Source organism: Palaemon carinicauda, chromosome 2 (assembly GCF_036898095.1).
Source record: "Palaemon carinicauda isolate YSFRI2023 chromosome 2, ASM3689809v2, whole genome shotgun sequence".
NCBI lineage: Eukaryota > Metazoa > Arthropoda > Malacostraca > Decapoda > Palaemonidae > Palaemon > Palaemon carinicauda.
The window spans coordinates 47,892,766-47,907,765 of NC_090726.1; the positions used below are offsets into that span (position 1 = coordinate 47,892,766).

Sequence of the window (15,000 nt, forward strand, 5' to 3'; positions counted from 1 at the left end):
ACCAAACTAGCTTTTATCGCCTTCAAGCTGTCGCGTTGAAAGTAAAGTCAGGCTGACACTTGCACGAATTTGTGGCACGCATTGTCACAACTCGAGTCGTAAACTGGCGTGAAGTGTTCGTAAACTCGTCGTGACATCGTGGCATGTCGTGACGAGAATTTTGAAATGTTAAAAATTTTGGTCACAACAAAATTTCGTGAACGGGTCGTGAACTATGTGCGAACTGTTCGTGAACTCGTTTGGACGATGCAGGAAGTGCGCAAACTATGCGTAAACTATGCGTGAACTCGTCGTGCCAGTTCGTGTCAATGTGGACAGGTCAGCTGTGATTCTGAGGGGATTTTTGTTTTTTGTTTTTATCTTCCAGTTCGTGCCACGACAAATTCGTGGCAAAAAGTCGTGCAAGTGTCAGGGTACCCTAAGACTGTGGCTAATTTAGAGGTGAAGTTGTGACACTGTCCAATACTAAAGCATGTCATTAGGGAAAGTTTCATTCTTTTACTTGATAAATTTCGAGTTTTCTGGCATCCTGACATCGAAGGTCACTGACGCCGATATCGTTTGTTATAAATAATCAAAGGGAATTCAATTTAAAACAATAAGAGTGAAGATGTCCTTATAAATGTTACATGACTTACAGAAGACCTGCTTCTGAAATAAATCTAAAAATACCGCTAGTATGGTACAACACATTCTGCCCAAGAATCTTGACAAGGATGAACCTGCCATCTTTACATTGAGCCTCAAACAGATATGTATTTATTCAAGTCATTATTTCAAATCATAAGTATATTACTGATATGGGAGGCAATATACTTGCCTCCTAAAATGTAGGGTTGTGGTGGCCGATGTGGTAACGTCACTGACTGGTGAACGCTAGACTGGGGTTCGAGTCCCGCTCAAACTCCTTAGTTTCTTTGGTCGCTGTAACCTCAAAATCCTTGAGCTAAGGATGGGGGCGGGTTGGGGGAGCCTATAGGTCTATCTGCTGAGTCATCAGCAGCCATTGCTTGGCCCTCCTTGGTCCTAGCTTGGGTGGAGAGGGGGCTTGGGTGCTGATCATTTGTAAACATGGTGTCTCTATGGCACTGTCCTGCTCGATAGAGGATTGTCACTGTCCCTTGCCTCTGTCATTCATGCGTGTCCTTTAAACCTTTATCTAAAGCATGAAGCAAAATCTAAATCAAGTTGGTAGAAACATTAACTTAGAAGTAATCTTGCAATTATTGACTTCTAATGAATAAAAGTGAAGAGTGGGAGAGTGATATATGAACTTTCACAACAAAAACCAACATATCCTTACCTTATCACTTGTCATAAAATTTCAAATACATAAAAAAGTCCACATAAATCTTCTTTTACAGTATTTTCCATTTCCTTCTTGACTTATAGCCCTGAATCCTAAAAGAATTACATATTTGTATCCATATGTAAGCCCAGTGGCAGCAAGCTTCACAAATGACTGTCTCAAATTTATAAAACCATATCAGATACTAGGCTACATTCATGCATGAAGCTTAAAGGTAATTTGAAAAAAACATTTACTGAAACATTTTGGTTACAAAAGCAAATTCTGTAAATTATGAGCGAAAACTGCCATCATAAAACTAATTCAACTGGTATGCATACCTAATTACATGGCAAAAATTGATTTTACACTAATTCATTTGAGTTAAAATCAAAGTCAAGAAAGAGCATCAATGGATCTCCTTGTATCAGAAACGCCAAAGTCGAGTTTGTGAATTGGATGTATTTCAAATTTCATGTACTCTAATACTGACTGGGTACAACTTTAGATCCGGTAGGTTTAAGTACATAAGTGCCTCAAGCTAAAAGTTTAAATCACAGAATCTATTTCCGATCTCTGGTTAGGATCTACAATCAAAAACTATCTCCTGTATGGACAGGCATTTTTAACCCCTTCAACACTGCTAGTATACGTAGAAAGGAAAGCAACGTATACGCCTCTATCTATGATATTCCATTTAACGCTAAACCCTGTTCTTTCACTTTCCTTACAGTTTCGTGATTCACCAAGGAACTGTACTTATTTAAAAAATATAAGTCTTCAAATACCCTCCTAGATACTTTAAATTCCTTAACCAATACGGAAACAAGAGTTATATCAGTAACCATTTTCCACCCGCAGAAAATCACTAGCCTCTTTATCATTTCATTGAAATGGTTCTCTATCTACAATGATCTTCAGCATCAACTAGATAAGGTCAACGATAAACCCTTCTAAAAATATACTGCGAGTAATAAAAATGAAGTGGCTGTTTATAGTAATCGCTCTCGGGAAGTGATATTTGCAAAAGAATTCTTTTTTTCGATGCAACAAATGCATTGTTTTTTTTTTTTTTTGCGTGTGTGAATTCCCACCTCCTCCATACCAGAGAGAGAGAGAGAGAGAGAGAGAGAGAGAGAGAGAGAGAGAGAGAGAGAGAGAGAGAGAGAGAGAGAGAGCACTTGTCTCCCTGTCATCCCTACCAAATCAACCAGGCTTTTCTGCCTTAATCCCTCCAGCATACTCATTCGGTAATACGACCCCACTGCCGAAGTGCGAGTTGCACTCAATTAAGAAGGCTCAGATTTGAACTTTCTCACGTTACACATAAGCGTAGGACAGCAGCAGTTATTCTAATGGAGCGTAATCGCAAGTAACATTATCTCGTGTATCTTAAGTGTTTAAACAACATTCTCTGACAGCCCTGTTGCGCCGCCAAGATGCAAGCTTGGAGTTGGTCATTCTGCTATCCTCGTTAACAAGCAGTTGGAGACCCACTTTTGCAGCATCACTCAACATCTCTAGCTACCCCTCCCCCCACCCCCCATCTCACGAGACAGCCATGTACTAGTAATTAAATGCTTAGTATCATGATCACTTGGGTTTATTTATAAACTCATTCATGCTACCCCACTTTTCTTGCATTAAGAGATTTGAGGTTTAATATGAGAGTATAATTTGTTCTAACTGTTAAATGTATTTAATCTGCATTGTTTGTCTAAAATTATCTCCAGTGAAGGGGCCGGGATCATATTCCTTTTGGCTAACGGTTTCTTGACAACGTTATTGATGCTGGGAACCTTAATGCGGCCTTAAAATCTTCACTTATTAGTTAATCCCTTTTCTATGTTTACTCTACATATTCTATAGTAACTTATTTAGTGGAACAATTGGACCTGTATTGATGGAACTTATAACCCATAAATATATAACCAAGCACATAATAGAAATTACATCCACTCTCTTGCTTCAGGGTACACTCGAGCACACTATTCTATCTTATTTCTCTTCCTCTTGTTTTGTTGAAAGTTTTTATAATCTATATAGAAAATATTTATTTTAATGTTGTTACTGTACTTAAAATATTTTCTTTTTTTTTGTATCCTTTCCTCACTGGGCTATTTTACCCGTTGGAGCCCCTGGGCTTATAGCATCCTTCTTTTCCAAGCTAGGGTTGTAGCTTAGCAAGTAGTAGTAGTAGTAGTAGTAATAATAATAATAATAATAATAATAATAATAATAATAATAATAATAATAATATGATTAGTAGAGTTAAGGCTGATTCAAACTGCACCGTCACCGTTCCGTCAACCGTGCTATGTATTCACACTATTCATAAGGTCACCGTCCCATTACGTCATGTCACGTCACTTTTCCGTCAAAATTTCTCCCATGTCAAAATTGGACGTGTTCACACTAAACGGTTCTTCGTCACCGTCACAGCACCATCACATCATGGCACGGATTCTTTCCCAGAATATTTTGACGTGACGTGACGTGACGTGACGTGACGTAGAGTGTCGTGACCTGACATGATGTAATGTGACGTGACGTGACGGTTTAGTGTGAATCAGCCTTTACCTGAATATTCTAAATTATGCTCATTTACTTTCCAAAAATACTAGTAAGCGATCAGAATAGCTACTAGTAAGTGATTAAAATAGCTACTGAACTGTTCTTCGTCATACACAATCATTAAGAACAACCCTACGAGTAAATGATAAGGAAAAATCTGAATTTGAGATCCACTCCAAAATCTTGAGAAGTTATCAGAATCGAATTTTTGCTAAAATACAGAAAATAAGGGATTCAAAGAATATCTTTTTTTATGAACAACATTGTGATAGGTTCCAAGTAATCTCTGAACACATACAATCGTTATGTCTTATAAAACCAATTCATATTTCAACTTGCATAAAAACCTCTATACATTAGACCTCTTTAAAAGTTCAATAAATAAGTAATTCAATTTTATACAGGGAATTAGAAAGTTTTTATTGAATATTGAAAAGGGACATTTTTCATTTGCAATCACATAAACACAAAATATGTCAATTGGCCCTTTTACAGATCAGTGCAAAATCCTAACAGTATTATATTAGATTTTTCCAAGTTTTGTCCATTATGTATGTGGCGAATATCAACCCATCTAGTTTTTCATTCACTTGCCTATTATTCCTCCATTCGTTCCCTTTTCCTTCTTTATTTATAAAAAATTGTCTAATCCCACATCTAAGCAAACGAATTACGTACAACTGGTTACTCAAGATCTATAGCACAGTAATAAGATCAATTTTAATGTGTGGATCGGACACATGGGCTCTAAGACGATAAGGGAAAGCAAAGCTTGAGAGAACAGAGATGAGAATCCTGAGGTGGAATATGATAATATATCGCTGCTTGAAAGGTTAGGAAAGGATGAAATAAAAGGATGGCAGGCATAGTGAAGATTACAGAGATGATACGAGTGTCACCGAGGTGGTGTGGACCTGTGTTGAGGATGGTTAGTTGGGAGGGAGTGAGGCAGGCTTCGGAGTAACCTGTTAGGGGTGGAGATCGCGAAGTTGTCAGAGTAACAATTAGATGGCGAGATAAGATGAAGGATGATATGGAGAGAAGAGGTTTGGTGTACGAGAATGCCTTTGATAGAGGCATTGGAAAGGGTGTTATCAGGCAACCGACCACTTTATGTATGGAAAACGGTAAGAAAGTAGTAGTTTACTCATCAACAATCAAGAAACTTCCAAACTTTCGCTATTGAAATGAAACCTAATATGATCCCTCAGGCATTAGGCTCTCTTAAATAAGCCCCAAAAGCATTTATTGATTAGGCTACCGTCCGGGTGACATAGCTCAATTCAAAGACAGCCTCACCAAGTAGAAATAAGGCCCAACAGCAGTACAGTGATTGAAAAGTTAGGTTGCTTCACCTTATGGTTAAGTTGACTCAAAATTGCAGAGAGGCCTCCATATCCTGCACGTTGGGAATACCTGCTGTAGGGCTCTGTTAAGTACCAGCCGTAACTAGTACATTCTATTACTGTTGGGAGACTGGCAACATCAGCCATGTTAAATCGTATTATCTCGCCATGAAATATAGTGGCAACAGAATATGCAACTGCCATTTCCAATCTCCTGAACGACGCACGTTGGACTAGTCACTAGGAGAACATGAGGGTTGATGGACTAGTCACTAGAAGAACATAAAGATTGTTTGACTAGTCACTAGGAGAACATAAGGGTTGTTGGACTAGTCACTAGAACATAAAGGTTGTTTGACTAGTCACTAGAACAAGGATTGTTGGCATAGTCACTAGAACATAAGGGTTGTTGGCATAGTCACTAGAAGAACATAAAGGTTGTTTGACTAGTCACTAGAAGAATAAAACGGTTGTTGGACTAGTCACGAGAACATAAACATTGCTTGACAAGTCACTGGAAGAACATATGGGTTGTTGGACTAGTCACTAGAACAATGGGTTGTTTACTAGTCACTTGGAGAACATAAAGGTTGTTGGATTAGTCAATAGAACAATGGGTGGTATGACTAGTCACTAGAACATAAGGGTTGCTGGACTATTCAGTAAATGAACAATGGGCGGTTTGACCAGTCACTAGAACGTAAGGGTTCTTGGACTAATCACTACAACATAAGGGTCGTTGGACTAGTCACAAGGAGAACACAAGGGTGGGTTGTTTGACTAATCACTAGGAGAACATATGGATCACAAATAGTTTGCCAACTTTCTGATCTTACAATTAATCAGTCTGGAAGCTGGAAGGTTCCCATAAACCCATGCTTTATGTGTATTACAATTCATCCAATCCAGAATTACTGCTATGATGGTTGTTGTAAACCCCATAGATTCACTAGCCGGACCGATTTGGCGTGTATCGGTGAACAAACAAGTCCACCAAACAATTATAGACATATGCAAATGAAACAGCCTTTATAATTCACCTACTTTTATAACACGATGTCCAAACACTCACAAACACAACTGTTCAATCATGAAAATCGAACATCACTTGTGCAAAATGAGTATAGCATATTGCAATAGCCTCGGTATGGCAACGCTTAGACCGTCAATAAAGATTGGACGGGAATATCTTAAATTACTTTTCCTGAGAATATTTCTGTATCCAAGACGTCCCAATTCCTTTGATTCTATTCTCTTTTTGAAATATTCGATAATCAAGATTTCTATGGCTTCAAAAGAATTGATATTTGCATATGTTAATTAACAAACATGACTATAATATCCTTTTCTGGCACCCATATCCGGCATCCCTGCCGATTCATATGCCTGAATGTTCCCCTTTATTTCCAGATAAATTTTGTAGTAGAGATAAGTTTTATGTTAAAACGGTAACGTCCTCTATCCGTAAGGTACATCACTTAAATAGGTTATTACTACTATTATTATTGCTTGCGAAGCTTCAACCCTAGTTGGAAAAGCGGGATGCTATAAGCCCAAGTGCTCCTACAGGGAAAATAGCCTAGTGAGGAAAGGGAATAAGGAAAAATTAGTTTAAGAACAATAATAACATTAAATAAACCTCTCATAAATAAACTATAAAAACTTGAAAATAATAAAAGGATAAAAACTTCAAAATCACAAGAGGATGAGAAACAAAGACAGAATAGTGTGCTCGAGTGTATCCTCAAGCACGAGATCTCTAACCCCACACAGTTGAAGACCATGGTACAGAGGCCATGGCATTACCCAAGACTAGAGACCAATGGTTTGATTTTGGAGTGCCCTTCTCCTAGAAGAGGTTAAGCTAAATGAGTCAACTATTGCTCTTTCATGGCAATTCCATCGCCTGAACTTGTCAGGGAATATTCCCGAACTTATGATTTGTCAAGAATAAATATTTCAAGTATGTTAATCTTTTCTTTAAGCACTTCTCATGAATAAGGTATCATGTAAAGAGGTTATAAGTATGAGATACCTATCATTGAAAACCTGTTTGCTTTGTTTAATCGGACACTGATTGGTAGTTAAGAATTGATAAACGACTTGACGCAGCCTAAAATTTCTGCATTCAGGTTTGGCCCTCCATGTTCATGCTCTGTTGTGCGAGTTTGTTATTGATGTTTGTTAACGTTGACTTGGACATTTTCATGGATTTTTCTGCTCTCTATAGATATGTTTTCATGTTCTATATAACATATTAGAGATTAACTGCTCTTTGCGGTACGGTAACTTGGACATTTTCATTGATTTTTCTGCTCTCTATAGATATGTTATCATGTTCAATATTACAAACTTACAAATTAACTGCTCTTTGCGGTACGGTAACTTCGACATTTTTATTGATTTTTCTGCTCTCTATAGATATGTTTTCATGTTCAATATTACAAAATTACAAATTAACTGCTCTTTGCAGTACGGTTACTTGGACATTTTCATTGATTTTTCTGCTCTAGATATGTTTTCATGATCAATATTACAAACTTACAAATTAACTGCTCTTTGCGGTACGGTCTCAGTTTATTTCTCGTTCAAAAGTATATATTTCCAATTTTATTCAGTTGTCATCACTGAATGTAAGATTTTCCTTAGTTAGATTATTGAATTTAAGAATTTCAAAGATGAAAATAACTGAATCAGAGATTAAAAATAAAGGAAATTTTCTAATAGAAAACTGACAAGCTAAAGTTTATGGAAATTGTGCAGTCAAAAGTTGCGATTTTTTTTTATAATTTATCAGAATAAAAATTTTTATACAATCTTGAAAAAATGAAATGGTGTCACCTTGTGATATTGATAAAGTAGAATAGGTTATTGGGGGTATCTATGGGGGGGGGGGGGGTTATTCACAGTAGTTTTCCCCGATATTATTTACTATCCCAATTTCCATAACAAGTCACCCTTCTAGTTCAAACATTTTAACCTATCATGAAAAATAATACCGTTATTGTTTTAGTTAAGGAAAAATAATACCGTTATTATTTTAGTCAAGGAAAAACAATACCGTTATTGTTTTAGTCAAGGAAAAACAATACCGTTATTGTTTTAGTCAAGGAAAAATAATACCGTTATTGTTTTAGTTAAGGAAAAATAATACCGTTATTGTTTTAGTTAAGGAAAAATAATACCGTTATTGTTTTAGTTAAGGAAAAACAATACCGTTATTGTTTTAGTTAAGGAAAAATAATACCGTTATTGTTTTAGTTAAGGAAAAACAATACCGTTATTGTTTTAATTAAACAATTACTTTATTTTAGAAAATAAAAAGCGAGAAAATTACATCCTAAAATCTTTTTATGACAGCAGTGAGAATTTATCATAATATATCTTAGAATCTTAAGAAAATAATTCAGTAAAATACTTGATTTAACTGAGGTTTATACTTGGTATGTAATTTAGATCTATGGTAACATTTCTATCTACATTATTTTAGTAGACTATATTATTAATACTATAGGTTTTTTAATGCCCAATATATTTTTAGTATAGACAATATTATCAATACTGTTTTTTCTTAATGCCTTATATTTTTTTAGTATAGACAATATTATCAATACTGTTTTTTCTTAATGCCTGATATTTTTTTAGTATAGACAATACAATCAATACTGTTTTTTCTTAATGCCAGATATTTTTTTTTTTAGTATAGACAATACAATCAATACTGTTTTCTCTTAATGCCTGATATTTTTTTTTAGTATAGACTTTATTATTAATACTATAGATTTTTTTAATGCCTGATATATATTTTATATACAATATTATCAATTCTGTTTTCTTAATGCCTGATATTTCTAAATACTGTAATAAGAGAAGTTCCTTACTGAATTCAATCTTTGCAGGAAGTAACGACACTACGGAAGGAATTCGACGCCTTAGAAGGGAACTGGGTCAAGATTCCCGTGTACAAGCTCCTGCAGGAGTGGCTCAGTAAACCAGATGAAAACCTTGGTCTAGTGGTAGAGGCTCTAGACTCGCAGGGCCGTCAAGTGGCTGTGACAGATCCTACAGAGTCTCCTAAAAATGTAAGTGGCCTTAGGAAAACATTTGGTCTACTATTTAGATGACTAATTATCAAGTCTTTTATATTGGGATCTATTATCTTTTTATTGAAATAAATACTATCCCTCTAATCAATTATTTTCTTTTCATTGAAATATATTAATTTTTTATTGGATTATATACTATTTTATCAATTATTTTTCACTGAAATCTATTTTTCACTGGACTAAACCATCTCATCAATCCTTTTTCATTGGACTCTCCATGTCATCAATCCTTTTTCATTGGACTCTCCATCTCATCAATCCTTTTTCATTGGACTCTCCATCTCATCAATCCTTTTTCATTGGACTCTCCATCTCATCAATCCTTTTTCATTGGACTCTCCATCTCATCAATCCTTTTTCATTGGACTCTCCATCTCATCAATCCTTTTTCATTGGACTCTCCATCTCATCAATCCTTTTTCATTGGACTCTCCATCTCATCAATCCTTTTTCATTGGACTCTCCATCTCATCAATCCTTTTTCATTGGACTCTCCATCTCATCAATCCTTTTTCATTGGACTCTCCATCTCATCAATCCTTTTTCATTGGACTCTCCATCTCATCAATCCTTTTTCATTGGACTCTCCATCTCATCAATCCTTTTTCATTGGACTCTCCATCTCATCAATCCTTTTTCATTGGACTCTCCATCTCATCAATCCTTTTTCATTGGACTCTCCATCTCATCAATCCTTTTTCATTGGACTCTCCATCTCATCAATCCTTTTTCATTGGACTCTCCATCTCATCAATCCTTTTTCATTGGACTATTCATCTCATCAATCCTTTTTCATTGGACTCTCCATCTCATCAATCCTTTTTCATTGGACTCTCCATCTCATCAATCCTTTTTCATTGGACTATTCATCTCATCAATCCTTTTTCATTGGACTATTCATCTCATCAATCCTTTTTCATTGGACTCTCCATCTCATCAATCCTTTTTCATTGGACTCTCCATCTCATCAATCCTTTTTCATTGGACTCTCCATCTCATCAATCCTTTTTCATTGGACTCTCCATCTCATCAATCCTTTTTCATTGGACTATTCATCTCATCAATCCTTTTTCATTGGACTATTCATCTCATCAATCCTTTTTCATTGGACTCTCCATCTCATCAATCCTTTTTCATTGGACTCTCCATCTCATCAATCCTTTTTCATTGGACTATTCATCTCATCAATCCTTTTTCATTGGACTATTCATCTCATCAATCCTTTTTCATTGGACTCTCCATCTCATCAATCCTTTTTCATTGGACTCTCCATCTCATCAATCCTTTTTCATTGGACTCTCCATCTCATCAATCCTTTTTCATTGGACTCTCCATCTCATCAATCCTTTTTCATTGGACTCTCCATCTCATCAATCCTTTTTCATTGGACTCTCCATCTCATCAATCCTTTTTCATTGGACTATTCATCTCATCAATCCTTTTTCATTGGACTATTCATCTCATCAATCCTTTTTCATTGGACTATTCATCTCATCAATCCTTTTTCATTGGACTATTCATCTCATCAATCCTTTTTCATTGGACTCTCCATCTCATCAATCCTTTTTCATTGGACTATTCATCTCATCAATCCTTTTTCATTGGACTATTCATCTCATCAATCCTTTTTCATTGGACTATTCATCTCATCAATCCTTTTTCATTGGACTATTCATCTCATCAATCCTTTTTCATTGGACTCTCCATCTCATCAATCCTTTTTCATTGGACTCTCCATCTCATCAATCCTTTTTCATTGGACTCTCCATCTCATCAATCCTTTTTCATTGGACTATTCATCTCATCAATCCTTTTTCATTGGACTATTCATCTCATCAATCCTTTTTCATTGGACTCTCCATCTCATCAATCCTTTTTCATTGGACTCTCCATCTCATCAATCCTTTTTCATTGGACTATTCATCTCATCAATCCTTTTTCATTGGACTATTCATCTCATCAATCCTTTTTCATTGGACTATTCATCTCATCAATCCTTTTTCATTGGACTCTCCATCTCATCAATCCTTTTTCATTGGACTATTCATCTCATCAATCCTTTTTCATTGGACTATTCATCTCATCAATCCTTTTTCATTGGACTATTCATCTCATCAATCCTTTTTCATTGGACTCTCCATCTCATCAATCCTTTTTCATTGGACTCTCCATCTCATCAATCCTTTTTCATTGGACTCTCCATCTCATCAATCCTTTTTCATTGGACTCTCCATCTCATCAATCCTTTTTCATTGGACTCTCCATCTCATCAATCCTTTTTCATTGGACTCTCCATCTCATCAATCCTTTTTCATTGGACTATTCATCTCATCAATCCTTTTTCATTGGACTATTCATCTCATCAATCCTTTTTCATTGGACTCTCCATCTCATCAATCCTTTTTCATTGGACTCTCCATCTCATCAATCCTTTTTCATTGGACTCTCCATCTCATCAATCCTTTTTCATTGGACTCTCCATCTCATCAATCCTTTTTCATTGGACTCTCCATCTCATCAATCCTTTTTCATTGGACTCTCCATCTCATCAATCCTTTTTCATTGGACTATTCATCTCATCAATCCTTTTTCATTGGACTCTCCATCTCATCAATCCTTTTTCATTGGACTCTCCATCTCATCAATCCTTTTTCATTGGACTCTCCATCTCATCAATCCTTTTTCATTGGACTCTCCATCTCATCAATCCTTTTTCATTGGACTATTCATCTCATCAATCCTTTTTCATTGGACTCTCCATCTCATCAATCCTTTTTCATTGGACTCTCCATCTCATCAATCCTTTTTCATTGGACTCTCCATCTCATCAATCCTTTTTCATTGGACTATTCATCTCATCAATCCTTTTTCATTGGACTATTCATCTCATCAATCCTTTTTCATTGGACTCTCCATCTTATAAATAATTTTTCAATAAAATCGAAGTACTTTTCATAGGACAAATTATCATCCGTCTTATTAATTATTTTTCATTGGACTGTCCATCTTACAAATCAGTTTCCAATTATATCTATTTTTCATTGGACTATCCATTTTATCAAATTATTCTTCAATGAAATCTATTATTCACAGGACTATCCATCTTATTAATCATTTTTCATTGTATATTTATTCTAATGTTGTTACTGTTCTTAAAATATTTTGTCATAGTTTCCTTTCCTCGCTAGGCTATTTTCCCTGTTTGGACCTTGGTCTTAGAGCATCCTGCTCTTCCAACTAGGGTTGTAGTTTGGCGGGTAATAATAGTAGTAGTAATAATAATAATAATATTAATAACAATAATAATAATAATAATAATAATAATAATATTAATAATAATATTGACACAAAGGGCCTCCGTTAGCTTTCGCCAGTGGTCTCTATCTTCAGCTTTTAATTCAATACTTCTCTATTAATCAACATGTCATAAGTCTTTTTACAGTACATATGAATTATCTGTTTTCATGTTGTTTATGTTTCCAAAATATTTTATTTTAGTATTTCATTACTTCTTATATCCTTTATTTATTTCATTGTTTCCTTTCCTCATTGGGCTATTTTTTCTTGTTGGAGCCCTTGGGCTTATAGAATCTTGCTTTTCCAACTAGGGTTGTAGCTTGACAAATAATAATAATAATAATAATAATAACACTTCCCGCTTCATAGTCCTCAGCCATGAAGAGTTGGGAGACCCAGACCTACATGGCCGAAATCTATCTAAATCATAAAAATCTAAAACCCGTGCCCCTCTTCCAGGCCCCTCTCCTAGAAATCCACACCGAGGAAAACCGCCGGGGGCGCGGCCGTCGCAACAGCGGCAGCGTCGACTGCACGAACAACGACACGGAGAAATGCTGTCGCTACCCGCTCTCGGTGAACTTCGTCGAGATGGGCTGGGACTTCATCGTGGCCCCCAAGGTCTACGACGCCAACTTCTGCAACGGCGAGTGCCCTTACTTGTACGCCCAAAAATACGCCCACAGCGCCCTCGTCCAGAAGATGAACAGCAGCAGCGCCAAGCACGGCCCTTGCTGCGGGGCGAGGAAGCTCTCTCCCATGAAGATGCTGTATTACGACCACGACCACAAGATCAAATTTGACACCATCCAAGACATGGTGGTGGATCGCTGCGGATGCTCTTAAAAGCGTGGGACGTCTGGTCGTACTTAAAAGATTTATAAAGGCAACATCATACACAACCATAGGATACACGCACATACAAACAAACAAAACAAACTGCTGTTTCCTCTCGTATTACATTAAACGAAGTTCATTTTCACTCTTAGCCTCGACTGGTCATCGATGAGATTGAATTCACTCTCTCTTAGTAAACTTGCTACAGCTCTGATGTATAGTAGATAAAAGAAAAGTGTAATAGAAAACATTCTCAATACTGGGATGAGAGAGAGAGAAGAGAGAGAGAGAGAGAGAGAGAGAGAGAGAGAGAGAGAGAGAGAGAGAGAGAGAGAGAGAGAGAGATTTCTTTTAAATGTTGCAAGTGTATTTTAATGTAACACGAGAAAAATTGCACACGAAGCCCTTCAAATAATCAACAATGAATAAACAACTTTGAAAAAAAAAAAGTTAACTTCAAAGTATTTGGAGTTCAATTCGAGTTGATAGTCAATTTCATAATTATCAAGTACATACAAAATACCTAAATCAGAATACAGAGCATGAGAGTGAGAGGTCGTCATCATGTCACGTTAAACTGTTCAAATTTTCCTTTCAAATAAAACCACCTATGACTTGAGACGGCCGATTCCAGTTAACCTATGGGATTATTTTACGTGTGTTAGGCAAAATTTCAGAGGGCCCCATTTGTTTATAGTATTTTCATGCGTGTGTATACGTTACATATATATTCATAACCTCCAAACATGAAAAAAGCTCTGCTTAATTGGTGACTAGGCTTTGAAAACTCTTGGATAAAAACTATATGAAATTTCATATGTGCCCGAAAATCAAAAAAATATATTCTTAATCAAATACTTTTCAAATAAATTTGTAGTTAATCGTGGTCTTGATACTACAACAAAAATTAATTATACTTAAATAAATATTGTTTATTGATCGTAAAAAAACAAAGGAATGCTATACAAACCAAAAGGAAAAAAATAAAAATATAGCAAGTAGGGTGGACCAGGAAAAAATCAACACAACTATAAGTGAAACACTATCAATGTAGATGTATTTATTATCAAATTCTAATGAAATCCCTAATATTCTTACTTGTTGTTGCCGTCACAATTGATAACTGCCATTTTTATCATTGTTACTATTAGCTGAACATTTATAAGGATGCCAATAAATTCTAAGTTTCACGCTTTTGCCGACAGATTGGAAATAAGTGATAAGCATATTCGTGTCCTAGCGACGACTTCTTGAGTTGAATGATCGGATGATCTTTTGGTTTGAAAATAAATAAAAAGTAACAAATATGTTGAGCATTTCATTGGTCAGTGTTTTATATATATATATATATATATATATATATATATATATATATATATATATATATACACACGAATATATAGGTTTATATATACATACATATATGTACAGTATATATAACCATATATATATATATATATATATATATATATATATATATATATATACAGTATATATATGAAATATATATATACATATATATATATATATATATATATATACATACACATAA

General features: G+C 35.5%; 1 protein-coding gene across 1 annotated transcript in view; it reads left to right on the forward strand.

Annotated features, from left to right (window-relative positions):
- Nucleotides 1–13,663, forward strand: part of myo (myoglianin) — a 132,227-nt gene extending 118,564 nt beyond the window's left edge. The window contains exons 4-5 of the mRNA XM_068355659.1: nucleotides 9,108–9,290; nucleotides 13,071–13,663. Of these exons, the coding sequence (XP_068211760.1) occupies nucleotides 9,108–9,290; nucleotides 13,071–13,457 (570 nt within the window). The 3' untranslated portion in view covers nucleotides 13,458–13,663. The remainder of the gene's footprint in view (nucleotides 1–9,107; nucleotides 9,291–13,070) is intronic.
- The last annotated feature ends 1,337 nt before the right edge of the window (nucleotides 13,664–15,000 follow it).